We start from the raw sequence: 26,254 nt of genomic DNA on the forward strand, positions 1-26,254 counted from the left end.
GTAACGATTTGCAGATGCATTCCGGTGCAAGTAAGAGACCATTTAAGTGACAATGGTACTAATAGACCTATACCGTTTTGCAGAATCAGCGACGATATTTTTGTGTAGCGCCTGTTTGTGATTCTAATAATACGTGTTTGACTGCTTTTTTTTGCATGCATTTACGAAACGAACGAATTAAACAGCTGACAAATTAAGAATTTTAATTTTTTCATGTTGAAATGCTTTTATTGCCAATAACCTGTAGGTTTACTAATATGTGTTGCCTTAAATTGGGTGGTTCGATGTTGACCTTGACAAAATTTTTATTCAATCACCAGTTCACAGTTTCCCTTTCTATTTTGTAGTATTCCTGCTACAATTGATGAACCCTACAACGGGTGTGAGAATCACACAAATACCGCTACTGTAACCCCCACTATTGTCCTTTACTGTTAATGTTCTTTGGAATGATTGGCAACACTACCTATGAAAACAGGAAAAAAAAACACTAGCGAAAAACCAAAACACACACATTAACCCTGATTCAGCTTTGGTAAATATGTGCACTTTTTTGTATACTTTTATACAAAAATAAGGAAAACACAGAAAGCTACTTGTTCGCTACATTTTCTTTTTAAAAATTTATATTCTATGACGCAATTAAAACGAGAAAAGTATTAGTACCTCACTTTGCTTTTATCGTAACAAAGAAAATTTCCTTTCCTCACCACTGCTCCCCTTATTAACAACCGAGATATATATAAAATGTACTTAAATTTTTTTCATAAGCTTGCATGAGAACGAGTATAATAAACTTGCAATACAAACGCAATTCAACTTTTTCTGTCGTCAAACTTACTGGTACTCGATCTGGGTACTTTCTGCGTATTTTGTCACCCTCAGCACGTCTCTTCTCAAAGGGATGATCCTCCTTGTATTGGAACTTCATTGTTCAGTTTTTTTTCGGATGAATTCAATAAAATAAATTGATTTTCTTCTTTTCTAATTCCACTTGATTTTTTTCACAACTTCCTGCTAGCTCGTATTTATTATTTGCTCTTTACTCGTTGGCTTTTCAATACAAAATGTCGTCCACCGAAATGGGCGACTTGAAACGAAAAACTTGTGGGGCGACATCTGCTGCAAAAACGCAGTGTAAGCTCCACGGTTGCATTATAGTTTCAAATAAAATGTAATTTTTATTTTCAATTGTACTATTCAAAGCAATGCATAAAAATACGTAATTGATATAGGCGAATGTATATATAAGAATATTTATTTTTTTCAACATTCGTGTGTTAAATTCTCGTAATGATCGGAGAATAGATCTCTATAAAAAGCAACTCTGTTCTCGATCAATGCTGCCACACTCAACCCGCAGTTCAGCCCAGTAATCAGCTGTCAACTAACCAATATTTATTTTCATTGTGGCAATTTTCGTGTGATAAATTTTCTTGAAATTTATCTGATTCCTAGGTAATTTCACAGTGAAATGACANATACATTTTCTTGAAATTTATCTGATTCCTAGGTAATTTCACAGTGAAATGACAAGCCAATCCACAGGGATTCAGCAGCTTCTCTCTGCTGAGAAAAAGGCAGCAGAAAAGGTTTCGGAAGCTAGGAAACGTAAGTATTCCAAAATCATGTTACGGCTGCCTCGTTGCCGAAGCCAGCGGATGTGCCTATTAAGCATTTGAGGTCATAATTAGAAAATATTTATAATTCTCAACACGACTAGGTAAAGCAAAGCGTTTGAAGCAAGCTAAAGACGAGGCAGTAGAGGAGATCGAGAAATATCGCGCCGAACGTGAACGTTTACTGAAGGAATATGAAGCTAAGGTAAGATCCCTGTAGGAAATGTTAACTTAGCAACGAAAGTAAATTTGTATTTAAAATTTTCTATAGTACATGGGATCAAGAGAGGGAGTTGCTTTGAAAATTGATGCTGATACGCGGGATAAAATGGAAGAAATAAAAACTGCAGTAGAAACTCGTAAAGATTTATTGATTAACGATCTTTTAGATCTAGTCTACAACATAAAATCTGATGTGCACAGAAACTTTTCCAAGAAGTAAATAGTTGGAAAGCAGTAGCATGGAAGAAGCCAAAACACTGTTATCACACCCAAAGATTTATTTTTCAATTGATATTCAAATCGGAATACTCAAATTTTTGTAGTTAACGAATTTAGTACTTGTTTTAGTCGAATTATATTGCTTGTATCTGCAGACTCAAATATTTTATCCAGTCTAAAGATACTCTTAGCTTGAACCTACATACATTATGTGAACATTTAACGTTAAAACTAATTATTCTTTAGAAAACTGGAAAATTAACTAGTCAGTATGCACAATTATAACGAGTGTTTTAATAAAAGACCTATTTTATGCAAACTCTTTTTTCGAAGTATTGGCGTAATTTCTAATCCTGAATATGGAAATTTCGCCCAGTAATTAATTCTTTGATTTTTTTCGAAGATTGGGATCTAAATTTTTTACTTTTCCTCACAAAAACCTTGGTTTTTTAAAAGCCCAGTATTTTTAATTTTATGGTTCCATTTTTCTCGATCCGGCAGCTCATTTATACTCGTTGTCATCGGGGAAATTTATTTATGGAGGAAAATTTCGCTGTGACCTGACGCGTTTCTGCAATCCGTGAAAATTTGCACGAATTTTATTGCAAATATCTTAAAAAACAAGTCTGTAAACCACATCAAATTGAAGTAAATATAGCACTGCAGGAGTTACGCAGTTGAAATTTTAATATTTTCAGTTGAAATATGGTAAGTTTACTCGTTTGGAGTTGGCGATTGTTCTGCCGCTGATCGCGTCGTAATGGCAGCCGAAAAAAATCGCGTGGAATTTCTAGCGAATTAATTTGCAGCATAAAAGTGGAAATTTTAAAGATTTTATCTAAAATAATGCACAAAAAGTTATAATTTTTTAGGAAATGTGTTTTTAAGATAGTTTTCAAGCGGTCAAACTATTCATATATTTGCATGGTCGGTGGGTAAATTTTAGTGTGTATACTAAAACTTGAGCCTGAACGTAGCAAACAATTGCTGCCGCAGAGGTTGATTCGCGTTTGCTCCAATGCAAATCTACCGGGTGTTGGTTTTGCTACGTCCTGTCCCTCACCTGTCCAACAATGAATGAATTGCGTCTTTAACCTTGAGTTTTTCATTTTGCTAAGAATACACACACTATTGCGTGCAATTTTATGTATACATTTGGAAACTTTATTGCTGCAACTTTTTTTAGGTGTATCCTTTGAGTGTATTATTATTCTCTTAATACAATTTACATGTTTGCATAGCTAATATTTTTTCTTACCGATTGCTAGGGTTCCAATGAACGAGAATCGCGGTCGTCAGAATCACGTTCGGATGATCCATTAAATGACGGTATGGTGCCATCAAAGAGATCTCGCTCGGAGTCGGGTAAGTGCAGTAAATCATTTAAAATAAATACCTAGTATATTATCTTTTAAAGTAAAATTTAAAAGCCATAAATGAATGGAAACAGCAAAATTTTAAAATAAATACCAATGTGTGTACGTTTGCCACGAGGGTTTTGTATGTTGCGGTTTGCTAGTTTTTTGTAACAAAAATTGTCCAGTATTTACATGCTTGTGTTATTGTATTGAATATTAAGTATTTTTAGTTAATTAGCAGCGTTTTCTGAATGGAGTAAAATTGTTAGGTAAAAAAAAAGTTATATGTAAACATGCAAATACATGCAGTCACAACTTCGTCCTAAACTAAACTGGCTGAATTTAAGTGCTTTCTGTTAAGAAAATCGATTTTTATCACAGTTACATGCATACATACTTACACATCCTCTTTTCCAGCCATCAACTGAATTTAACTAAATAATCGGTTTTGTTCTTTTCTGTTCTGCTTAAGTAATTGCAGACCTTTAACGCATGTGATGATGTCAGGTTCAGGTGAGATTTGCACTACTTCCTCTGCTCGCCGTGTAAGCTAACGCCTAATGAAACAAAAAGAAAAACATTGCAAGAGTTGAAATCAAACAAAAAAATGTGTAGAAAATACACTAGAGTAGCAAAGAATGGGGAGCAGCCATTAAAACAAACTACTCGAAATATTTCGAGTTAACCTAAAAATGAAATAATGCGAAGGCAAAATAAGATGAAGAATATCGTGTCACGAAATTGGTTAAAAAAATTAATTATTGGTCTGCTGTATCACTTTAGTAAAATAATACCATACCAAAATGATCAAACAAAAATCTACAGCTGGAAATGGGGCCATAGAAAATAAAAAATTTATTAATGAATTGAACAGCCGATTAAATGTTCATGGTAAAAATTTGAACACATTAAACCTTAAACGCTGCAGGGGCTCAATACACACGGTTAAATTATATTATTTACAAAAGTGGTCATCAAGTTAGACTAGCGGGTTGGTGGTGTTGACTTGTGTGGCGCCGCCGCGTTTCTAGCTCTTCGCTTGATGTATGTTTTTTGCAATGCTGCTGATGTTATGGAACTAATAACGCATATTGATTCTCTCTTCTTCTCTCTTTTCTTTTTATTTCTTTTTTGTAAGTATTTTTTTTTTTAGTTAAATTTCTCTGCCTCTGATTCCGTATTNCTTCAAAATTTAAACGCGTCAAAGCATCTACACAGAAAATATGTATCTTTGGAGCTAAGCACTTTTTATTTACACATTCTTACGGGATATTCAAGTCCGTAAACGTTATCTTTTATTTAAGAAAGTATAAAATCTACCGATAGACAATGAAACTAATAGGATGAAAAGGGATATTTGCAACAAATTGTAAAACATATTTCATCAAAACACAAAGGTCTTACAGCACCACTTCGACAAAAGTTAGTCTAGTTTTTGAAGAATTTCGTAGTTTTGTTTACTAACATAAGGGGAAGTAGAGAAACAATACCCAGGAAGTAATCTCCCAGAACTTAACACTAAAAAATTTATTTTTGAATAAAAAACCTTAAGACTTGCCAATGATAAAACAAGGTATAAACTAAATTTGATAGCTTTCATTAATTAAATTAGAAGCACTGTGCTTTGTTCCACAATATTGACTGTGAATACTTTAATGATTTCCTTGGCCAAAGACTTTCCAAACTTATACTTTGAGAGTATAGTGGCTAGTTTCTTTTTTTTTTTTTTGTTGAATGCAATGAAAGGTTTCTTCGGATCATTTGAAAAGACTGTTAATTGCAGCGCATTTTCCTTATTTTCAATACAAGTAAAAGCTTGCATATGAACATTTTCCCATTTTCTACATTTCTCCAGTTTTGCATTTGGTTGGTTTGTGCCTTTTTAAACTAAAACATTCTCAATCGGCAGAACCGTGAACGATCTTCCATTAACAGCTAAATACTGAATTTGATTATGAAACATTATGCATATAGTATATGAAAAAAAAAAACAAAAATATCTCGAAATTCCTTAATTTTTTTCACTGTTGCTCTCTTATTATCTTTTCAGCGGATTTTATTTCTTTTTTATTTTTTCTCTTTTATTAAATGTGTCCCTGAAGTGATTCAAATCCACACTCACCCACTTCTCACAGTGACAATGTAAAAATGTGTCCAATAAAAACGTTTAAAGCCAATTGCGCTAACATCATCAAATGTTGGAGAGGGCAAAGAGATTTTTGAGATGAAATAAGGTCGCTTCATTAATTCTATATCTATATTTCTGTACTAGTTAACTATATGGATCGCTGAAAGGGGATTTACGCGTGTTTCATACTAAAAGTTAGTACTGCATTAAAAGCAAAATATAAAATACAAGTTTATTAGTTATGATTACAAAATATTGTATATTTACGAAAGTGTGTATAATATCTCTCGAAGGCCTAAACTTTGAAAAAGCTTCGTATTCACTGCTAATTATTTTTAAGATAAGTCCGTTAGTCCGTTCGATTCCATGGCTGTGGCATGCGCACACTTGGTTACATTGCTTGTGCATTATTTTATATACATATATGTACATACTACTTACATATGTATTGTTTGTAAAGTTGAATTTCATCAGCTTTTTGTTTCATGACAGTTGTCTCCTACATGTACGTACATCATCGTATATACGCAAGTCCATGCCTAAGCTCTACTCCGTCGTAGCCAGTTAATTTGTGCGTAAATCCCTTTTCCGTGTCTTTCTTATTACATACATGTTTCATATAGTGTTAATACAAAAAACTCAGTTTGTTCATGTATTTTGGATTTATACAGACTACGTATTTTATTTTAATTTTTTTAATGTTTGGGTGCTTTTTTCTTTCATTCTTACATTTTGCAGCTTTTCTCAAAAAATAAACCAAAAATCACATACAAACATACGAACGAAATGTATTAAGTCGCCAAATTAAACAGTTGATTAATGCGCGCCACATAAAGTATAAAAAAGTATGCACGTTAAAAACCAAATGAAATTCTGCTACCGCTACACTAGAGTGATAATTGTAAGTTCTACTACTTTGCTGCGATCAACAACATAATAATGAAAAACTGACAACATTAGTATGAATTGCTTGAGAATACAAAAAAAAAAGAAAATATTTTGGCTCAAATGCTAAAAGTAGAAAAACAAATTAAGTAATGCCACCTGTTGGCGTGCGGTATGGTGGCGTTGGCCTATTTTGAAATATCCACAATGATTTTTTCGCCAAGATATTAGCAACAACCAAAACCTGATAGATTGTTACGAATGTTGCAACGAAAGTGAAACATAAAACCGCACTCAACGAACGCATAACTCTCGGTAAAGCAGATGAATGTGTGCGCGCACGCGCATTTACAAGATCATTTTCGCTTAGGAAGAGTGAGAACGTGTTGTTTATTAATGTTTTTTCTTTTTGTCTTTATCTTTCTTGCAGGCGTCGAATTCTCTTTTTTACCCATTCAATTCCAACAAAAATAAAAATATTTAAGTAAAAGAGGGTCCGTCAATAAGTGAGTATAATGCGTCACGTAGGCTATGTATGATATTCAGATGTTTTACATTCATAAGAGGTAGTCGTTTCGAAACGGGTAGCTAAATGTAGGTTAACTTTGGATACTTGACTTAAATATTTTAAGTTAGTTTTAGATTTAATCTCGTAGAATTTGTATACTATTAGAGGTGCATTAGATAGATAAGGTGGAGAGGGACTTAACTTCATTCGCGGCCACAGCTTGAACACATTAACTTTCTACCCACGAAGGCGCTGTTGCTGTTCTTGAGGGATGTAGGCTTAGAAGTATCGGGAAGAGGAGAGGGCATAATAGCCCACTAGGTCGCGGTGCATACCTAATTGTAATATCTATCTATCACGCCTCATCCGGTGTTTCTAATTGCCGGCAGCTAGCGAGATCTATATGGACTCGGCAAGAAAAGAAAAAGGCCAATCAAGAAGAAGACGACCCTGTGAAGCCTGTGTCGGCGCTACATATCAAATAGCAAATATTTTTTGTTGAAAGGATACAAAAGAAGATACAAAAGAATCTATTTGCGTGAAAACAACATGACGCACCCAGCAAGTCAGGGAAACTGCTAAACACCCAACAAAAATATAGAGCGCCAAATAATTTTTAAAAATTATCAATGGTAGCTTGTTGAAGGTTTGAATATTGCAAAAGTTTTGAAAAACAGATTTGAACATTTTATTTTAGGTTTATCTAATATGTAATGCACATTTTTTTTAGTACAGCTATCAATAAATTTTATTTCATTCAATGGAAGAAAAAATCGGATTTGTAATACAGATACCCCACGTATATTTATAACGGATGATTATTAGCAGGGAACGGATTTTATGGAGATTGTCTTATTTTCTGCTAAAGAGATAGAGTATATTCGATTAAAAATGTCCACGATTATCTGTCCCTGATTCCATATACATATACACATTTGATGTTGCCTTTTTTAAGAAATTGCCTTTTTCTGCTAAAGAGATAGAGTATATTCGATTAAAAATGTCCACGATTACATTACATACATACACATTTATGTTGCCTTTTTTAAGATATTTGTCATTTCTGCCTTTTCTACCTTTAATTGTAAGGCATATGGAAAAAGCCCTTATTCCTGATAATATGAAAGTTTCAAATGTTCCATATTTATTTTGGGCGCAACTTGTATCAATTCACGTCGAGCGCACGTTTTGTATATTCAAGGCTTTTATTCGTGAAAGTAGAATGAAAATGCTGCCAGAAAACTCCGAATTGCATCTTGTGGTTCAATCCCAGCAAACACAGTCTCTAGTGTAGAGAAATTTGGATTTCTACATTAGATAACTAGGATAATTCTCTAATCGTTCTCGAGTCGATGGAGTTAGAGAACTACATTAGAATTTGATTCGAGAACAATTAGAGAAACAACGCAAATTCAAATAAATGTAAATAAGCAATATTCCAAATGAATGAATGAATATTTTATTGCAAATACATCTAATACAAATTTTAAAAACAAAACGATTTATTTAATAAAGCAAAACAGCAGTTTGAAATTCACATTCGAATCTCATTAGAGATCAACATTAGAATTCGATTAGAGAATTAATATTTTCTCGAGTCGAGACCCAGTAGATAATTTCAGGAGTTGAAAGCCCTTCCGAAAGGCCTTCCTGAGAGTCTAGAGCTCTTCCACTCTACATTGCTTTCTCCTTTCTCTTTTGTATCGAGTGGCACAAATTGAAGGGCTTCTTTCTCTACCCATGGAAGGAATTCCAGAGGGACTTTTATAGGAAGTACTTCAGAAGGTTTTTTGGAGGAGTTCTTTTAAAGTTGCTTTAATTTATAAAAAATCATACATCTTTGAAATATTTGCTTAAGGTTGATATCAAATATGTGTTATTGCAACTTAAAATGTTTATTGAAATTCATTTGTAAATTATAAGTGGCAGGCAAGGAAGCACTTTTTTCAGCCCTTCTTGGGTAGGCCTCAGAATGGCTTTATTTAAGAAGGCCTACCTAAATTATCTTCTTATCTATGTCCCATTTTTGTTGAGATCGCTATGATTCTTGATAGCTCTTCGAGTCGTTCTCTAACATTTGAGATTGGAGAATGTGGCTAGTTCTCCAATCATTATCTAATCTTTATTTTGCCTTTTTGCGATTTGAAGTGTCTTCCTGATTATTTCGCTATTTTATTTCCCCTTTTCTAGCCTGTTTCTTTATTTTATTTTGCCTTTTTTATATGTTTTTAGGTCCTAAAAATCCGTTCCCTCATTATTAGTGTTAATCAATTTAATTTCTTAGAAATCAAAATCTCAGACCAGCTGTTCTAATGACAGCTTAAAAGTTAGAAATTATTTATTTCAGAAGTTAGATAGCTATACGCTCACTGCCAGTTTTTCAGGCGCCATAACCGTTACGCTCACTTATTGACACCCATACGTCACTAGTATAAAAATATATACCATCGATTTGACTCTTGTGATTTTCCGTCCACAAAGAAAAAAACGAAATGTGTACTGCGAGCTTTCACCCCTCACAAAATCCTTTCAACAACAGGAACAACACACTGCTGTTGCTCTACTCACCAACAAACGTTTTGTTGGCTACATTAATTTCTTCGCCATTAATTAATATTCCTAATTCTAGGCAAGTCCTCGGAACCGAAAATTCCATACATTTCGCAGCCAATTTACGATCTGAAACAAACGGGCGATGTAAAATTCGGTCCGGGTACACGTTCTGCACTGCTGGGTCTATTAGGTGGCGCTTTGCCAAAACTTACCTCAGATCAACATGATACGGTCAGCAAGGCTAAGAAATATGCCATGGAGCAGAGTATTAAAATGGTATTAATGAAACAGACTTTGGCACATCAGCAACAGGTAGATGTAATACAAGTTGAAAATGGCCATAAAATAATAAAAACAAATTACCTTACAGCAATTGGCATCGCAACGAACTCAGGTTCAACGGCAGCAGGCACTCGCGCTCATGTGCAGGTAAGTTAGAGGAAAAACTTTCACTTAATAGCTACTTATTTACTAAAACATTGATGTTAAACCTGGTAAAAGCATTAGCTTCGGTGAAATGGTTGCTTCAATGTCGTGACAACTATCTCGAGTTAATGAGCGTCAGTGGCATGAAAAGTACGATATGTGCCTACCGTAAATAGCTGATAAGATCTGAGTTTATTTGGAGATAAAGTGTAAATACTATGATTTTTTACAGCTTTAGTAACTCGATTTTCCTTTACTGTAGGGTTTATGTAGGCAGTATCTCATTTGAACTCAAAGAGGATACTATACGCGCCGCTTTTCTACCTTTTGGTCCCATCAAGTCAATAAACATGTCTTGGGATCCTATTACTCAGAAGCACAAAGGATTCGCATTTGTCGAATACGAAATACCAGAGGGAGCACAATTGGCTTTGGAACAAATGAATGGAGCATTGATGGGTGGTCGTAACATTAAGGTTGGTCGCCCTAGCAACATGCCACAGGCACAGCAGGTGATTGATGAGATTCAGGAGGAAGCCAAAAGCTTCAATCGCATTTATGTTGCCTCCATTCATCCGGATCTATCCGAAGAGGACATCAAGAGCGTTTTCGAGGCATTTGGGCCGATTTTGTATTGCAAATTGGCACAGGGCACATCACTGCATACACACAAGGGATATGGTTTCATTGAGTACGCCAACAAGCAGGCCATGGATGAAGCTATCGCTAGCATGAACTTGTTCGATTTAGGCGGACAGTTATTGAGGTGCGTATAGCTATAAACGTCCATGGATTATATTTTTGTATTACTAATTCATTTCTTCCTTAGAGTGGGCCGTTCAATTACTCCTCCGAATGCATTGGTTTGCGCCTCTACCAACTCTACAATGCCCACAGCTGCCGCTGTTGCCGCCGCTGCTGCTACCGCTAAGATACAAGCACTTGACGCAGTCGCCAGCAACGCCGTGCTTGGCCTTTCTGCAACTACTCCCACTCTGGGCATCTCACCACTAGCTGCCGCAGCTAAGGTGGGCACATTGCCGATCGCTGCCGCTGGCGCATTGCATCCGCCGGGCATTGCAGTGCCTGCCACTACAGGCGGCGCCGCCGCATTCCTTCCTGCTGGTGTCTTCCAAGCGCCAGCAGCCTTAGCACCGAATCTATTAGGTGTTGCACCCGGCTTGCCGAATGTAACTGCCGCTGCCGCACCGGTGGTTGTTACACAAGCTGCACTTCTAGCAACACCAACTATGGGCGCTCCTACAATGGCTGCGATTGGTAATCTTGGTGCTGGCGCTATTAATACGGTAATGGGCGCCGATGCCGCCGCAAACGCAGCGGCTGCAGCTGCCGCCTCTGTCAGTGCAAATGCCGCAGCCGCAGTGGCCGCAGCAAACAATGTAACAGCATTACACAATCTGCAGTCGGCTAACTCGGAGCAGCTGAAGAAGGCGCACGAGAAGGCACAGCAGGAGGAATTGCAAAAGAAATTGATGGAAGAAGGCGAGACGCAGACGCTGCAGCAGCAGGAGAATATGTCGATCAAGGGACAGAGTGCGCGGCAACTGGTCATGCAGCGGCTGATGCGACCACAGGAGTCGCGTGTTATTATACTGCGCAACATGGTCGGACCAGAGGATGTTGACGAAACGTTGCAAGAGGAAATTCAAGAGGAGTGCACTAAATTCGGTACAGTTAGTCGTGTAATAATCTTCAATGAAAAACAAACTGAAAACGAGGACGATGAGGAAGCAGAGATTATTGTTAAAATATTCGTAGAATTTTCAAGCTCAGTGGAGGCTATGCGTGGACGTGATGTCTTGCATGGACGCTTCTTTGGTGGACGACGTGTTATCGCTGAGCTTTATGATCAGTCGCTGTTCGATCATGGTGATTTGTCTGGTTAAATGGATTATATGTGCGGAAAGTAACTCGAAGGAGAATGCAAAAAAAGAAATATTAGCAATAATGAGCCAACGACTAAACGGGCTATTTTGGTGTTATGCGTCAGCGAATTTGCTTTCAAATTCATTTTCACTCTTGAGTTTTTAACAATTTTCTTCCTCATATTTTCTTTGTTGCTTTGTGTGCACTAAATGTCTAAAGCTTAAGTCTATTCAACATTACTGTTTCCACTTCCACAAGTCCATTAGCCGTTGATGATGTAGTGGCCGTTTACTAAAATGTATTGATACAAAACATCAGTATCTTTTATTTCCAAAACATAACGAGTAGAAGTAAAAGAGACTAATGCTTTGCATTGATGCGTTTTGAGCAGCCGTAATGAATGTATTCGCGTGTAAAATGCCGTTGTATTAAGTAAAGATGAAATATATTAATTTCTGTACAATTAATAATAAATATGTTAAGTATTTAAACAAAAATAAGTTGGGTATTGTAGAATTTATTGCAACAACAGCACATTCGACCCAATAATAGAAATTAATATGTTCTAAGGTGGAACTCCATTCAACTTCAGTAGATAATTGTTTAATTAATTAATGAATTCCGAATATATTTATGTAAATTTTAAAATTTTAAATAAATACACTAGGGTTGTTCGGGATGTTGCGAGTTTGTCCTTGCATTTGCATATTCGGTGCATTTGTAAATTAACAACAATAAAATGCACACGGTTGCCATGACAGCAAGCATAAAATTTGCAAATGCAATTCCAACTCCAAATCCAAGACCATTTCCACAACATCCTGAACAGCCCTGCTGTGTATTTATATTCCTTTTTGGTTGCAGCTAGAGACGTATTTTAATCTGCGCTATCACAGAATCCACCGTAGTCCGATTTTCGTGAACATATGCTAAATTCGTAGCTATTCGGATTCAGTGATAGCCCTAAATATTTTCCACTTGGTCCATAGTATGTTTCTCAGATAGGTATACGAGAGTTCCATGTTGTGTTGATTTCTATTCTAATGACAATCATTCGGGTTTGATTTACAAATGGGTATGGTTGATGATTTTATCGAATAAATTAAGACAAAACTTGATTAAAATTACTTAACTGGATATAAAAAGCATTTTTTCTTGAAAATTGGGTTATTTTGATCCAATCATTACAGAAGAGTTATCCCATCAAAAAAATTTATCTGACTGCCTCCGTGCCCAATGCTCGAGCAGATGACGCTTCAGGTCTGGTAAATTTTTGGCCCCAAATTCGCATTGATTGCATTCCAGCGTGGAGGCAGTCAACTCTTCAATCTTTTCCTTTGTGAAACGTTTAATACAAGCATCTGTTTTTAGCCGCGCATAGACTTCTAAACAGAGGATTAGTTTCCAAATATGGATATACATACATATGTTTGTGTCTTCACTCACCTTGATATTGTAGAAAGATTTCAGTATTAAAATTAACCCAGTGTCTCTTTTTTTTGAGACAGTCGGATACGAAATCCTTGGAAATTACATGCAAGTGTAATCGTTGCATGCTGGGATGCGCGTGAAAACCGATCTTAAAATCGTCCAGCTGAAAGCTTTTCCCTTCGATAACATTTTGTGCGAGGAAATGCATCTCTTCCAGTATGGATAAATGGCCCACATTTAACTGAAAATTAACTCAAAATAAATTACTTCGAAATTTTTGTTTCAGGTGAACTTACATGGAATACATCCGGTATATCTGCTTTGGGCAGTACGAGGTAATGATGGCGCGCCTTTGGGTATTTGTCATATATCACTACAGCGTTCTCGGATGAGATAATGTAGTTTTTGGGATCCTTTATTTCCGTTATTAGGGCGGCAGCCCATCCGTTGCCAACGGAATTTGTCATTTTTTTTTCTTTTATATCGCTATAGTACAACTCCACAACAAGCTTTTCAGGCTTTCAGCTACACAATTCACCTATTGCTGAACGCCTCAGCGATGTCAACTTGCGGGGAATTCCCCGAATTGTGGGGAATTTGTCTTGTTTCGGGGAATCGGGTAAAATGGTATACATACATATTTTATTTTATACTACTTATTATTTATTTTATACTACGTTTATACGCATGCATAAGTCGCTTTAATTCATTTCGCCGCGATTCAAAACATGTATAAAGCGAACAATTCAAATTCCTTGTAATAATAATTCAAATTTAAAACGGGCTGTATAAAGAACACCAGCCTTTTTTCACTTCGCGTCAAATGAGTGATGTGTTTATACCTGTTTTCCNAGAAATAAAAAAACGATTTGAAAACAAATTCGAGTCATAACACTTTTGAATTTCTGAGCGTATTGAAAGTTGGTTTATGCTTCCGTTTTGAATCACAGCGAACTGGGTCCAAGCGCTTTATGTGTTGGTATAAAAAAGGTATATACATACATATATGGATGCGCCTTGAATTTTATGATATTCAATGGACCTACAGTTAGGCGTTCGAATAGAATAATACCATTTTCAAATTGACGAGTTAAATTATTTTCAAACGTTCAATGTGGACGATTGCTTTACGAAAAGCTCTTTTTAACCGACTTCAAAAAAAAGAACGAATATTTTCGAAATTTTCGTACGAATATTTTATTTTTATTTTTATTTATGTATGTTTCCGCATAACTTTGGACCACGTCGACGATTTCGATATTTTCTTTCTGTCGGAAAGGTAGTGTCTCACAGGTGTTCTCGTACTAATTTGGTTTAGATCCGATCATTGGACCATGAGAAAACGGTACTCCTAAATTTATACAAGAGAATTGAAGTCGGTTGTGTTTTTCGCCTAAAAATTACTTGTTTATTAAACAAGTGAAATGGGGCCAATTGGAACGTAATGTGAGCTACAGGTTCCGCGCATAAAAAATCTGGGAACTCTAGACTAAATCAATGCAGAAGCGTTAACACGTCATGGCAAAAATGTATCTCACTGTCTCTGTGCCCAATGCTCAAGCAGGTGTCGCTTCAGGTCTGGCATATTTTTGGCTTCAAACTCGCATTGATTGCATTCCAGCGCTGAGGCAGTCAACTCTTGAATTTGTTCCTTCGTCAAACGTTTGATACAAGCATCTGTTTTTAGCCGCGCATAGGCTTCTAAACATGGGATTAGTTTCCAAATATTCCAAATATTGAAGTTTGTGTCTTCACTCACCTTGATATTGTAGAAAGAGTTCTGTATTAAAACTAACCCAGTGTTTCTTTGTTTTGAGACAGTCGGATACGAAATCCTTGGAAATTACATGCAAGTGTAATCGTTGCATGCTGGGCTGCGCGTGAAAACCGATCTTAAAATCGTCCAGCTGAAAGCTTTTCACTTCAATAACATTTTGTGCGAGCAAGTGCAGCTCTTCCAATAGAGGTAAATGGCTAAGATTTAACTGAAACTTAACTGAAAACCAACTAGCTAGAGATTTTTGTTTTAGGTGAGCTTACATGGAATATATCCGGTATATCTGCTTTGGGCAGTACGAGGTAATGATGGCGCGCCTTTGGGTATTTGTCATGTATCACTACAGCGTCCTTAGAGGAGATAATGTGGTTTTTAGGATCTTTTATCGTCGATATTAGGCCAGAAGCCCATCCTTTGCCAACGGAATTTGTCATTTGTGCATGAGAAAATAAATTTTTTTATTTACATTTTTGTTGTATCTTAAAACAGCTGTTTGCCGATAAGCTAAAATTCCCAATGTCACTATGCTGCCACCTTGGTGATATGATGGCCCACCTATTTTATTTGTACAAGTATTTTTTTTCGAAACTTATAGTGTTTTCTTTTTTCAACAAAAGTTCTGCCCTTTTATATGGGAACTCTTGGTTTGCGTTGCCCTGAAATCTGAAAAATGTTGCGTTCTTTATATGAGAATGAAACAGAAAATATACCACTCCATCAAAATTTATTTATAGAGCTTAATAAAGCTGAATTATTCACTTGGCCTGTTAAGAGCGAAATACACCACACAAGCGGCTTGTCAAACATTCTTCANGGAAAAACGTTCTTTATATGAGAATGAAACAGAAAATATACCACTCCATCAAAATTTATTTATAGAACTTCATAAAGCTGAATTATTCACTTGGCCTGTAAGTCTAACAGTTTTAAAGCAAAACACTTATTTCTGATATGGAAAATAATTGCATTTTTACAAGATTAAATTAAAAATCAACCATGCAACTCTCACCCTCACGTATTTGAGGGCAGAAAAGGCAGCACTTTCGTCGGATCAGAGCGCAACCTGCTGAGAAAAGAACACGACCAAAATGTATTCAACAAAGTGTGATTGAATTTGACATTGCTCTCTAAACTTTAAAAGCTTAAATAAATGTTTAGAAAACCTGAAACAACAACCAACTATTTTTTAGCACTGCCAAAATTCATAATGGCTGCGTTTCTTTATACATTCCGGATAATCTCATTTCACAGCCAGAATAAACCGAATGCGTTTGAAATATACGCCAACATATCATCAGGAACGTNAAAGAGCGAACTCCCATATATATTTTTTTTGCGTTTAAAGTTGACGACACACAACAATACGACACTTACGACACCGTTGTGAATACCCCAAATAACTAATAGTCAGTACTAATTTGTACTGGAACCNCATTGATGGTACCTTGCGAACTCCCATATATATTTTTTTTGCGTTTAAAGTTGACGACACACAACAATACGACACTTACGACACCGTTGTGAATACCCCAAATAACTAATAGTCAGTACTAATTTGTACTGGAACCTGCAAATTTTTACTGGAAAAGTGTATGATAACCCAAAATATTTGCAAGAGAGCACTGAATCGAGAGCGTAACAACACGGGAGGGCTGCAAATCCTTGCTAGTGAAAATTTTACTAGCAGAAATTAGCTAGCAGAAGAAGAAGAAGAATAAATGTCAAAAGCCGCCGTTTGTTGAATTGGTTTAGCATAAATATAAGTAAAATGAGTGGAAATCAACATATTCATGATACTTGTGTGTAAAGCAAAGAGTTTAAAGCTGATTTATAAATAGTAAAATGTTTACAGCAGAATGTCAAGAAAGTGCAACAACTATTCACTTGCAAGTTTTAGCTAGTTTTGTGTTCATTAACTTTTTCTGCTAGTTTTCGCTTCTCAATTTTACGCTCTATTTTGCCTTTACGCTCTCGCTGCAATGTTTACTGGAGAAGTTACTATACAAACCTATTAATTATCTGCAGTTCTGCAGTTCCAATAAATCCATATACTTATGCGACCCTGTGGGAAATTATTTCGGACGTCAAATATACAGGGAATTTCATAAAGCAACGTTGGCAACGCTGGTTTTGACAACAGCTCTTCCAGTTCTTTTTCTCCGTGGTTCCTGCTGTTGAAGATGGCACCGACTGTAAGTGCTCCTAAAAATCTTAGAATTTAAGTACAATCGCGAATAAAAACGTGAAATAAGTAAAATATAGGGTAGTTAGTAGGCTCTTCAACCAACTAATGAAAAGTTTGGAAGAGTAATTTACCGGATGCCGAAAATATTGCACGATAAAAATTCTGTTACTAGTACATTTTCTGAGTGTTTACTATTATACCTTCATTTCACATGTAATAATTTTTGTTTATTAATGTCCTCAGGCTAAAACTAACAAAGGTGATAAATCCGCCGCCAAACCGGCCGAAAAGAAGGCAGCACCTGCCGCTGCTGCCGCAGCCAAAGGCAAAGTTGAAAAGCCAAAAGCCGAAGCTAAGCCCGCAACAGCAGCCGCCAAAAATGTGAAGAAGGCTCCTGAAGCCGCCAAGGAAGTGAAGGCCACAGCCAAGCCAGCTGCTGCTAAGCCAGCACCTGCCAAGGATGCCAAGAAGTCTGCACCAGCGGCTGCCGCGCCAAAGAAGGATGCTAAAGCTGCCCCTGCCAAGGATGCTAAGAAGGCTGCACCTGCTGCTGCTAAGCCAGCAGCTGCTGCACCCGCCAAGAAAGCCGAACCAGCTAAGCCTGCTGCCCCTGCTGCTGCTCCAGCTGAAAAGCCTAAAGCGCCTGCTGCCAAGGCTGCCTCCAAGCCACAACGCAAATCAGTGACAGCTGCCACTGCCTCTGGTAAAGTGGGCAAGAAGAACGTGTTGCGTGGCAAGGGGCTGAAAAAGAAGAAGGTGTCAATCCGTTTTGGCATCGACTGCACCAATATTGCTGAGGATAACATCATGGATGTTGCCGATTTCGTAAGTACACACATTGCGAACGTCCAGAGCAAGTGGCTCCAATTGGGGTAAATAGACTTTGTACTAAAAAATCTTTTATAATGCATATTAAGAAGTATGGGCGTACGTTCGTGCGCAGGGAAATTATTAATCGTAAGAGTGACTTCCATAAGGATTAAGCCATTGTGAATCCGGCAAGTAGCCGGTCCCATTGGCCTAACAATTATGGATACACTGATGACCTACTGTTACTATTTAGTTCTTTGCTCAAATAGGTTCTGCACGAACCGCTCCTATGTCAGATCCATATAGCCCCAACTTAGTTGGGGGTTGCTGTTCGAGACGGGACTCTGGGTGCTGCACAACGGGGTAGCCTCTGATCGCCAGAACCTGGTCTGGCCAGTGGTGCAACCGTCTGTGAACAGTGCCAAGTCGTACTATGTCTACCGCCCTGTGGTGGGTCCCGGGCTGTCGTGCATGCACCCGCATGTGCACAGGCCAAAACCCATAGTGCGCCTTGCGTATTCGTGTCGAATTTTCGTACGTTGCAGGCTTCTCAGCGGATCGCTATTGTTTTCTGATGCAAGAAGCTAAATCGTAGCAGCAGCGTATAATAATGGCAAACGAACACGCCCACTACTGCACGCAAGGTGTATCAAGGTAAATATGTAGTTTAAATTTACAAAAATTTGCTTTAAGAGTTTTTGGTCTAGAGAGTGCCACGTCCGATTTGTCGTCAGAGAGTGAGCTTCGAGGCCGTCGCTCTGAAGGCAGTGTACTCAGTGGCAAAGTAAACATTTACACTCTGCTATTTTTGGTCGCAAAATGACTCGCATGGTTTTGTGGCTTAACACTGCAAGAGACAATCTAATTTTGAATATTTTGGTTTTTTCTATTGTATTGGAAACTTTCTAATTTTGCCTTTGTAATCTTCAGGAAAAGTACGTTAAGGCCCGCCTAAAGGTCAATGGCAAAGTGAACAACCTTGGCAACAATGTAACATTTGAGCGTTTGAAGATGAAGTTGTACGTAAACTCGGACGTGCACTTCTCCAAGGCTTACCTCAAGTACTTGACCAAGCGTTACTTGAAGAAGAACAGTCTGCGTGATTGGATCCGTGTCGTGTCTAACGATAAGGACTCGTATGAACTCCGATACTTCAGAATCAGCTCCAACGATGACGAAGATGAGGATGCCGAGTAAACATAGCTCTTTTGTAATATTTTTAACTTTAATTTGAAAAAATGAAATGAAAATAAATTTAGCACAAATTGATTTTGTGGGAAAATTACAAGATTATTAGTTATAGCATATTTTCTAATTCTGTGAACCAGCTAGGTTTTAATTAGAGTGCATTAATGAGTGTTCGCATATACCACCTTGTGCAAGTTCCTTGCATCTGGAGCACTTAATGCATTCTTTGCCTGTTAGTTCGCTTCGCATAATTCATTCGGTTCACAAAAAATTCCTGTCTGCGATAGTTTATTGATGTAAATGGCCTTTCAACTCATGACTTAAAGTTGGTCGGTGCCAACTTTAGTTCAACTGATAATTTGACTAGCTTTATTTTCTCAAGGGAAGTTGCTAGAGGAAAAGCTAATAGACCTTGTGCATGGCGAAAAAACCGGTGGCTTCAAATGACGATTTCGGTCAGTGAATTAACTGCACGCTGCCGTCTGTCGTAAGCTTTTACGTAGTATACTAAAAGAAAGTGGCATATTTTGAGGGTCAAGTGTAGCGATATGTAGCACGAATAATGTGCCCAACCGAAATTCTTTCGGAAGTGCAGTACTTCGTTTTTGCTCTCGTATTTTGTATTGCGGGAGTCGAGGCGTATTTATACAAGGTGGTGTTACTAGCGAATTTATGCCTGGATTATAATGGAAGTAACGGAACGCAGTGAACTGTCGCTTAATTATCTATTGTATGGGCAATGAATTCGAACGATTATAATGCCCTTGAACGTAACGTAAAACGGAAGCATCTAAAATCAATAGATCCTTACGAATTCGCCGCGATTAGTTACGATTCGCCCCGTGCATTATAACCAAGGTATGAGAATTCCGCCGCGTTACTTAATGTCAAAATCAAGGCGAATTTATACAAACTGGTGTTGATGGCGAATTTAGTTTTTCGCCGCGGTACTTATTAATTTCAAAATGATGTGTTTGTTGTAAAATGAATTCGCCTTGTTTACAACAAACACGTCATTTTGACATTCAGTAGTACCGCGGCAAAAATTTAATTCGCCATCAACACCACCTTGTATAAATTCGCCTTGCTGGTGTTGATGGCGAATTTAGATTTTCGCCACGTACTTATTAATGTCAAATTGATGTGTTTGTTGTAATATGAATTCGCCATCTACACCACCTTGTATAAATTCGCCTTGATCATTTGCATTCATTTCAAATACAATAGATAATTGACCGATTGATTTTGTGTATGTGTTTCGCCGCACGGCTTCGATATCAAATTAAAAAATTTTGTTTGAATTTCTACACACACTGTTACAGATTTTGACAGTTTATGCCGCCAAAGCAAAAACAAAATACATGTAAATTTTTGTTTATTTTGTTTTTGCTATTCTTGAGCATGCTGTCAAATCCATGAACGAAAGACACAAGATCACGTAAGAACAAGAGAGTGAAAAAAGTCGATTTTTTTATCCTGTTTCACTGGAAAACGAGCGAAAAGTAAACAAAGCAAAGAACGCTAACGAAAACCAAATTAGCCAAAATTATTGTCAGCCACTTTAAACGCACAATTTAGGTAAAATGATGCAACAAAATGCTTTAAAATGTGTTGTCATGTTGAATTAACTCTTCTTTACTTGAATAAAAGTGTAAAATAGTGGTGCTTGTGATGTAAACAAACGCTCAGCTGACGAACCCGCTTTCGCAAACTTTTTTCTCAAAACCAGTTACAAATACAACGTCGCGTTCTTACGTGATCTTGTATTTTTGGTTCATGTGTCAAATCAGTAAAAGCAAAAACAAAATACATGTAACACGAAGAAAGGTAGAAGAAATCAGCAGATTGGACAACACCACCTTGGATAAATTCGCCTTGGTTCCGTTACTTCCATTATATTTAGCTTTACCTTCTAGATTAAAATAAAGTTTCTACTATGTCTAAATACAGTGCATCCCTGCATCCCTCCATCACAGCAGTCACATGTTTTCTTCGCATTATGACGGAAATGGCATTGACTGAACAGCCCACTGCACCGACGTAAACAAATGCTTTTGAACACACCTCAACGCTTTTGTTATGGCATTTTTCGTTCTCTCACTTTTGTTGCTATTTTTATTTGTTTACGTTCGACGCTCCCAGTAAAAATCGACGTGCTCTCCTACTGCGGTAAAAAAGTAAACAGAAAACTGGCGATGTCAAGAAAGCAGGTGCCGACGACGACGCTGCCGCCGCCGCAGCAGATGGTACGGTGTTGCTGTTCTATTTGATTATTGTAATGCCAAAGGGAACTTCATTTTAACATTGTTGTTTTACGCTGTTAATTATTTACTATATTTTACATCACACCTTACATACATACATTAGTATTTTGTTCGTCTTCAATGCAGCCGTTTGCTGCCCACTGCAACGTCGGCAGCGTTGGGTAATTGGCGTTTCTGACATTGTTCTTTTTGTTTTGTTTGCCTCCACGAGTCCGACATTCGGCGCTAAAAAGCTAAAACGCGTCGTGTCGTTGTCATCAGATGTATACTCGAGCAGTAGCAGAGCGGCACGCAATATAGACAAAATTAAAAATTTTCTGAACCTCGTGGAAAAGATAGCGAACTATTTTCTAAGTGAGTGTAATGGAAAAAATGCAGCAAAATAAATTCACAATTGTGAGATAATTGACAAAATATACTTTTAATTGTGCAGCGTTTTAGTGTAACAAAAAACTTGCACAGAGAAAAAGTGAAAAGAACTACATATGTACATAATTTTAATGTGTTTTAATAAATCTGACGATAAAGTTAAGAAAGACGGCGTTCTATTTTAGTGGTAAGTGAAAATCTAATTTTCTTTTGAAAATAAAACTTACTAAACAATTTTACTGTCTATTCATGCGATATGTATGTCTGTACATATGTATATTGTCCATATTTTCCGTCCGTCCATCCGTGCACATTGAACACTTGCCGTGTGGCTTCGCTAGCTTGTGATTACACAACAACATAGCGCATTGCGCTTCCATGTGGACGCAAATACGCAATACGGACAAGTTCCAATTGGAGTGCGAGCAACAGAATATATGTACACATGTTTTTATATAGAGCTGCTTATTAGAAAATACTAGCAGGGTGGGGGTCGGTGAATACTATGTATGTACATACATATGTAAGTCAGTGAGTACCATAAGGGCAGGGTTGCCACTTTCGTAAATTGTTACCAAAATTGGTAGAAAAAATTTGGGTTGGTAAAAAGGTAAATTTTTTCTCATTTAGGTAGATTTTTGTTGAATTATTTAGTTTGAAAAAAAAAACAATAAAACTTTTCGTTCCCGTTTTATTTTTCGTAGTTATCTTTTTATTACAAATTTCTTTCCAAAAGTGCAGTCTACTTTATTGCATTAATTTTCGAACATTTTAATGCACACTTTTTATATACATACGAATAAATGTATATAAAGAACGGACAAGTATGTAATTACCCACTTCGACCCTTCGAAAAATATTAAATCAACGCATATTTTCATCAATGGCAATTGTTAAATGAAAAAAAAAAACACAAAATAAAAACAAACAAAAAATTAAAACTACCAACGGGAATTTTTAGATGCACATTGTTGATTAGTCTGAAGTATTATGGGCTGTAAAACTCCATACATTAAATTGTTCTAAAAATTCAGAGTAAAAAGTTCGAAATTTAGACGGAAATTTATTGAATTTTTCTAAACGTTGTATTTAGCTTGAATCCTTGATTTTAAATGTTTGGGTAAAGCGCAAACAATATTCTTATAAAGTAATACCAAAAAAGTTTGGCTTGAAAAAAATTGTGAATATTAAAAAAAATTATCAAGCGTTTTTTGAGTAACTGTATTTATATATAATAACTCCAGTTGAAGTTTTTTAAAATGATGAAGTTTCGTTGTTGCTTTTAGTTTCATTACTTTCGCTTTTGGTTGAAGGAAACTGAGAAGATGCTAATAATATGATCTCTTAAATAAAGAGTACCTTAAACACAATTTGAAGTCTTATTGAATTAACTGAAAAAATAACAAAACTATAGTTTTCATTAAAAAAACTAAAAAAAAAATTTTGGTAGATATTTTCTACAATTGGTAGATTTTTTTCACGTGGATGGTAAGTTTTTTTTTTCGTCAGTGGCAACCCTGTATAAGGGTTACATAAATGTAAGTAAACATATGCTTGTGTGTATTATTAGACCGTGTCGCGATGTACATATGTGCCGAAAAAAGTTGAGGGAAATGCTTAGTTATTTGCCCACTGTTTTTGAGTTAGTGGGCGGAGGGGGAGGAGGCGTGGCTCTTGCTAACCAACCCACTAGAAAGAGCACAGTTCAAACTTTGTAAAAAGGCATACTGGGCCCGTTGAACCCGGCCACAGAACCCTTGGCAACCAGTTGAAAGTGGGTAAAATTAGCATTTTGGCAGAGAAAATGTATACACGGGTTACACGGGTCCCATTTGGACGCAAAAGGCCGGAATCATTGGGCTAAATATCTCGAAAACGGTTAAGCTGTTCTGGCTACATCTTGTTTGAATTCGCCTTCGTAGGTGTTCAACATAAATAGCTTGAAACAAATTGAACTTTTTTTGCGATACGGTCTAATGTAGAATTTATTTAAATCTACTTGTATGTACATAAGCAGCTTGTAGTAGATTAGGGTGGTCAAAGATTACATGGGAAAAAATTTAAAATGTTTAGCACTCACCTCATAGTATTTTTCTAAATCGAAGAAAGTACTCTTATTTTTTCCTAAATGAAATTTAGAGCTGGTTTGCCATGAAGTTTTCCATATATTTTATATGGCGAAAAAAAATCTTTTTCGTAGAACTGGTATAGAATACTTGAAAATCAATATTTTTCAATAGGTAAACACTGCTTGTTTTCAGGGGACTTGAAAGAGTAATACCAAAATGCATATTTAATAATTTTTTAATGCATAGATATTAACTATTTTTTATGGGTCTCCCCATTGCACTTTGTTGGGTATAGTTGGGTAGTAAAAATTATTAAAAATCAACATAATTTTTCAGCTGGTTGAAACCTGCATATCATCAGACTAAAATTATATGGACTATATAATTGCATACCAAAAATGTTCTAAAGATTCTTGAACTTTCCTAAATTTTGTATAAAGTTTGAAACTGTGATTTCAATTATATGGTTTTGGGTAAAACTTCGGCAATATTTTTATAGAAATTTAGCTCCAAAAACATATTGTTTGAGTCACTATAATTTGTTTGGAAAAACAAAAAAATATGGGTAATTTTTCGATTTAGGAAAATCCTAGGGTGTGAGAGCTTAAAGTTTTACATTTTTTTGGACCACCCTGATGTACATATGTTTTTTAGACGGGTAAGGACAATAATTTTTTAACCGACTTCCAAAAAAGGAAGAGGTTATCAGTTCGTCGGATTATTATTTATTCTTTTAATGTATGTTACCGCATAACTCGGGACCACGTGAACCGATTTCGATAATTCTCTCTGCATCGGAAAGGTAGTGTTAGACCAAATTAAATACAAAAATGATTATTCGATTCGACTAAGCGTTTGTTCGAATCGGATCGCAGCATCACTATGTCCCCTTTCAGACACGTCAAGTCTTAAGAGCAATTTTTTCGCATTCTCTTTTGTGTTTTCTATTTGCTTCCACACGCGTCAACTTTAATTGAATTCAAGTCCTTGGTTCTTTAAATGGGAAGCAACGAAAATATCAAAAGAGACAAGAAAACTTGAAACGAATTGACGGTACGGAGCATGGTTGCCAGGTTGACGTTTTTAACGTCATTTGGAGGTTTTTTGTACCCTGTTGACGTTTTTTGTGTAAAAAATGACGATTTTTAACTTCCCAGTAATTTTTCTTTGTTACTAAATCTTATAAGTGGAACTGATTTTGAATTCTTTTCTTAATAAATCTTTACAATCTTTGTGTTTTGCTGCAGCTGCTTCAAAAGATTTTTTCTGGATTCTTAGGCTATCGGCACACTTGTCGTCCAATCATAGTTGCGTTATCGTCTCGCCCTGAAATTTTGATCCGAGCACATGCATTTCAAAGGAGATCTGCACACTTGTCGTTATCGGCTAGTTATCGGCAAATCGTAGAAGATGCAGAAACGGATAAGTATGGCACTGTCGTTTGCTAATCGTTGTGCACGCATTGTTTGTTTACATTTTATGGGGAAAAATTAGTGAAAAAGTGAATACTTGCATAAAAATTAGTATTTTTGCATAAAATCTGTGGAAATTATTAAAAAGTGGATAATTGCATTAAAATTTAAATAAATGTGAGCGTTTAACCTATACAATAAAACGAAATTGTAAAAAGTCTCTGTGTGCATGCACAAAACACATTTCAGGAAAAGAACAGAAGAGATATTATTGAAAAATGATGTCTAGATTTGTTGCAGCACAGTCTATATTTTAAAAATTACAGGTTTTTGTAAATATTTCGCGAAAATATCAACCAGAAAAACAGGAAATACCAGCTCCAAGTGAATTTTTAGACGCCAAATGAATTGAAATTTCACGACCGAGTGTGCGAAAGTGTAGTCGTCATGTAATCGTTGCATCATGATTGTGACGATGAAGTAACTATGATTGGACGACCAATGTGCAGAAAGCCTTAGACTAAGGATCCCGTGTTCAAAGGCTGGTTGTGTAAACACTTGAGGTTACGAGGCTTGCTGTAATGTTTGCAATTGCACATTAAAAGCCAATTCAGGAAGAGCCGATCTATTGCAGCATGCACGCTCGCAAAAGCATCAAAGCTGTGCAGCAAAAAAGTCAGAAAAAAGTAGGCGACTTTTTTAAGACTTCATTGAAAATGTAATGAACACAAAAAATACTGAAATATTAGAGCCATTCAATAACTTTTCCAGTAAGTACTTGCAGCGAGAGCGTAAAAAAAATAGAGAGTAAAATTGAGAGCAAGAGAAAATTTTCAGAAAAAGTTATTGAACGCAAAACTAGTAAAAACTTGCACCTTAAGCCATTTTGACACTTTCTGACGGTTAAGTTTTGGCGCGCAATTTTCTTTTTAATTGGGAATAGT

The 26,254-nt window shown here is 36.5% G+C and overlaps 7 protein-coding genes across 17 annotated transcripts in view; 4 read left to right on the plus strand and 3 right to left on the minus strand.

Moving 5' to 3' along the window:
- Nucleotides 1–1,121, minus strand: part of LOC108364758 (gamma-aminobutyric acid receptor-associated protein) — a 2,373-nt gene extending 1,252 nt beyond the window's left edge. For both annotated transcript variants that reach the window (XR_001847807.1, XM_017618579.1), the window contains exon 1: nucleotides 842–1,121. Coding sequence is in view for 1 of the 2 variants with exons in the window: in XM_017618579.1 (XP_017474068.1) it covers nucleotides 842–931 (90 nt within the window). In the remaining variant the exon portion in view is untranslated. The remainder of the gene's footprint in view (nucleotides 1–841) is intronic.
- Nucleotides 1,122–1,287: 166 nt separating this feature from the next.
- Nucleotides 1,288–2,384, plus strand: LOC108364759 (V-type proton ATPase subunit G-like). Of its 2 annotated transcripts, none has more exons than XM_017618580.1 (4): nucleotides 1,288–1,424; nucleotides 1,482–1,611; nucleotides 1,724–1,824; nucleotides 1,891–2,384. In XM_017618580.1, exons 2-4 carry the CDS (start codon nucleotides 1,530–1,532, stop codon nucleotides 2,059–2,061), a joined length of 354 nt encoding a protein of 117 aa, XP_017474069.1. In that variant the 5' UTR covers nucleotides 1,288–1,424; nucleotides 1,482–1,529; the 3' UTR covers nucleotides 2,062–2,384. The 2 variants fall into 2 exon arrangements, with proteins under 2 accessions (XP_017474069.1, XP_017474070.1); XM_017618581.1 differs by having other exon boundaries at nucleotides 1,369–1,458; nucleotides 1,514–1,611.
- A 194-nt stretch (nucleotides 2,385–2,578) lies between these two features.
- Nucleotides 2,579–11,875, plus strand: hfp (Poly(U)-binding-splicing factor hfp). Of its 7 annotated transcripts, none has more exons than XM_017618569.1 (7): nucleotides 2,796–2,991; nucleotides 3,329–3,425; nucleotides 3,891–3,931; nucleotides 9,569–9,804; nucleotides 9,863–9,921; nucleotides 10,181–10,684; nucleotides 10,748–11,875. In XM_017618569.1, the coding sequence occupies exons 3-7, from the start codon at nucleotides 3,916–3,918 to the stop codon at nucleotides 11,823–11,825; spliced, it is 1,893 nt and encodes a 630-aa protein (XP_017474058.1). In that variant the 5' UTR covers nucleotides 2,796–2,991; nucleotides 3,329–3,425; nucleotides 3,891–3,915; the 3' UTR covers nucleotides 11,826–11,875. The 7 variants fall into 7 exon arrangements, with proteins under 7 accessions (XP_017474056.1, XP_017474058.1, XP_017474057.1 ...); XM_017618573.1 differs by lacking the exons at nucleotides 2,796–2,991; nucleotides 3,891–3,931 and adding exons at nucleotides 5,469–5,652; nucleotides 6,285–6,447; XM_017618567.1 differs by lacking the exons at nucleotides 2,796–2,991; nucleotides 3,891–3,931 and adding an exon at nucleotides 2,579–2,768.
- Nucleotides 11,876–12,000: 125 nt separating this feature from the next.
- LOC108364756 (aprataxin-like protein) lies at nucleotides 12,001–14,384 on the minus strand. 2 transcript variants are annotated; one of them, XM_017618576.1, is made up of 4 exons: nucleotides 14,239–14,384; nucleotides 13,533–13,837; nucleotides 13,252–13,477; nucleotides 12,001–13,190 (listed from the first exon to the last, which is right to left on the minus strand). In XM_017618576.1, the coding sequence occupies exons 2-4, from the start codon at nucleotides 13,701–13,703 to the stop codon at nucleotides 13,009–13,011; spliced, it is 579 nt and encodes a 192-aa protein (XP_017474065.1). In that variant the 5' UTR covers nucleotides 13,704–13,837; nucleotides 14,239–14,384; the 3' UTR covers nucleotides 12,001–13,008. The 2 variants fall into 2 exon arrangements, with proteins under 2 accessions (XP_017474065.1, XP_017474064.1); XM_017618575.1 differs by lacking the exon at nucleotides 14,239–14,384 and having other exon boundaries at nucleotides 13,533–14,044.
- A 194-nt stretch (nucleotides 14,385–14,578) lies between these two features.
- On the minus strand, nucleotides 14,579–15,517 carry Aptx (aprataxin). 2 transcript variants are annotated; one of them, XM_017618577.1, is made up of 3 exons: nucleotides 15,277–15,517; nucleotides 14,996–15,221; nucleotides 14,579–14,937 (listed from the first exon to the last, which is right to left on the minus strand). In XM_017618577.1, the coding sequence occupies exons 1-3, from the start codon at nucleotides 15,445–15,447 to the stop codon at nucleotides 14,771–14,773; spliced, it is 564 nt and encodes a 187-aa protein (XP_017474066.1). In that variant the 5' UTR covers nucleotides 15,448–15,517; the 3' UTR covers nucleotides 14,579–14,770. The 2 variants fall into 2 exon arrangements, with proteins under 2 accessions (XP_017474066.1, XP_017474067.1); XM_017618578.1 differs by having other exon boundaries at nucleotides 14,996–15,210; nucleotides 15,277–15,453.
- Nucleotides 15,518–17,098: 1,581 nt separating this feature from the next.
- RpL22 (Ribosomal protein L22) lies at nucleotides 17,099–19,301 on the plus strand. The gene is made up of 3 exons (XM_017618582.1): nucleotides 17,099–17,205; nucleotides 17,442–18,023; nucleotides 18,939–19,301. The coding sequence occupies exons 1-3, from the start codon at nucleotides 17,194–17,196 to the stop codon at nucleotides 19,203–19,205; spliced, it is 861 nt and encodes a 286-aa protein (XP_017474071.1). The 5' UTR covers nucleotides 17,099–17,193; the 3' UTR covers nucleotides 19,206–19,301.
- Nucleotides 19,302–21,205: 1,904 nt separating this feature from the next.
- LOC108364762 (putative GPI-anchored protein PB15E9.01c) overlaps nucleotides 21,206–26,254 on the plus strand; it is an 89,505-nt gene continuing 84,456 nt past the window's right edge. The window contains exon 1 of the mRNA XM_017618584.1: nucleotides 21,206–22,016. The gene's annotated coding sequence lies outside the window, so the exon portion shown is untranslated. The remainder of the gene's footprint in view (nucleotides 22,017–26,254) is intronic.

The sequence above is a fragment of the Rhagoletis zephyria genome, unplaced genomic scaffold (assembly GCF_001687245.7).
Source record: "Rhagoletis zephyria isolate East Lansing unplaced genomic scaffold, Rhagoletis_zephyria_1.1 Rzeph_scaffold_01664, whole genome shotgun sequence".
In the NCBI taxonomy this organism is placed as follows: domain Eukaryota; kingdom Metazoa; phylum Arthropoda; class Insecta; order Diptera; family Tephritidae; genus Rhagoletis; species Rhagoletis zephyria.

Coding starts and splice junctions, on each gene's coding strand:
- hfp (XM_017618567.1), top strand. Junction 9,805..9,862: donor CTTTGGCACATCAGCAACAG/GTAGATGTAATA, acceptor ATTACCTTACAG/CAATTGGCATCGCAACGAAC. Junction 9,922..10,180: donor GCACTCGCGCTCATGTGCAG/GTAAGTTAGAGG, acceptor CCTTTACTGTAG/GGTTTATGTAGGCAGTATCT.
- LOC108364756 (XM_017618576.1), bottom strand. CDS start 13,703: ATGACAAATTCCGTTGGCAACGGATGGGCTGCCGCCCTAATAACGGAA. Junction 13,478..13,532: donor ATATACCGGATGTATTCCAT/GTAAGTTCACCT, acceptor GTTAATTTTCAG/TTAAATGTGGGCCATTTATC. Junction 13,191..13,251: donor AATCTTTCTACAATATCAAG/GTGAGTGAAGAC, acceptor TCCTCTGTTTAG/AAGTCTATGCGCGGCTAAAA.
- Aptx (XM_017618577.1), bottom strand. CDS start 15,447: ATGACAAATTCCGTTGGCAAAGGATGGGCTTCTGGCCTAATATCGACG. Junction 15,222..15,276: donor ATATACCGGATATATTCCAT/GTAAGCTCACCT, acceptor GTTAAGTTTCAG/TTAAATCTTAGCCATTTACC. Junction 14,938..14,995: donor ACTCTTTCTACAATATCAAG/GTGAGTGAAGAC, acceptor TCCCATGTTTAG/AAGCCTATGCGCGGCTAAAA.
- LOC108364759 (XM_017618580.1), top strand. CDS start 1,530: ATGACAAGCCAATCCACAGGGATTCAGCAGCTTCTCTCTGCTGAGAAA. Junction 1,612..1,723: donor GGTTTCGGAAGCTAGGAAAC/GTAAGTATTCCA, acceptor CAACACGACTAG/GTAAAGCAAAGCGTTTGAAG. Junction 1,825..1,890: donor TGAAGGAATATGAAGCTAAG/GTAAGATCCCTG, acceptor AATTTTCTATAG/TACATGGGATCAAGAGAGGG.
- RpL22 (XM_017618582.1), top strand. Junction 18,024..18,938: donor TCATGGATGTTGCCGATTTC/GTAAGTACACAC, acceptor TGTAATCTTCAG/GAAAAGTACGTTAAGGCCCG.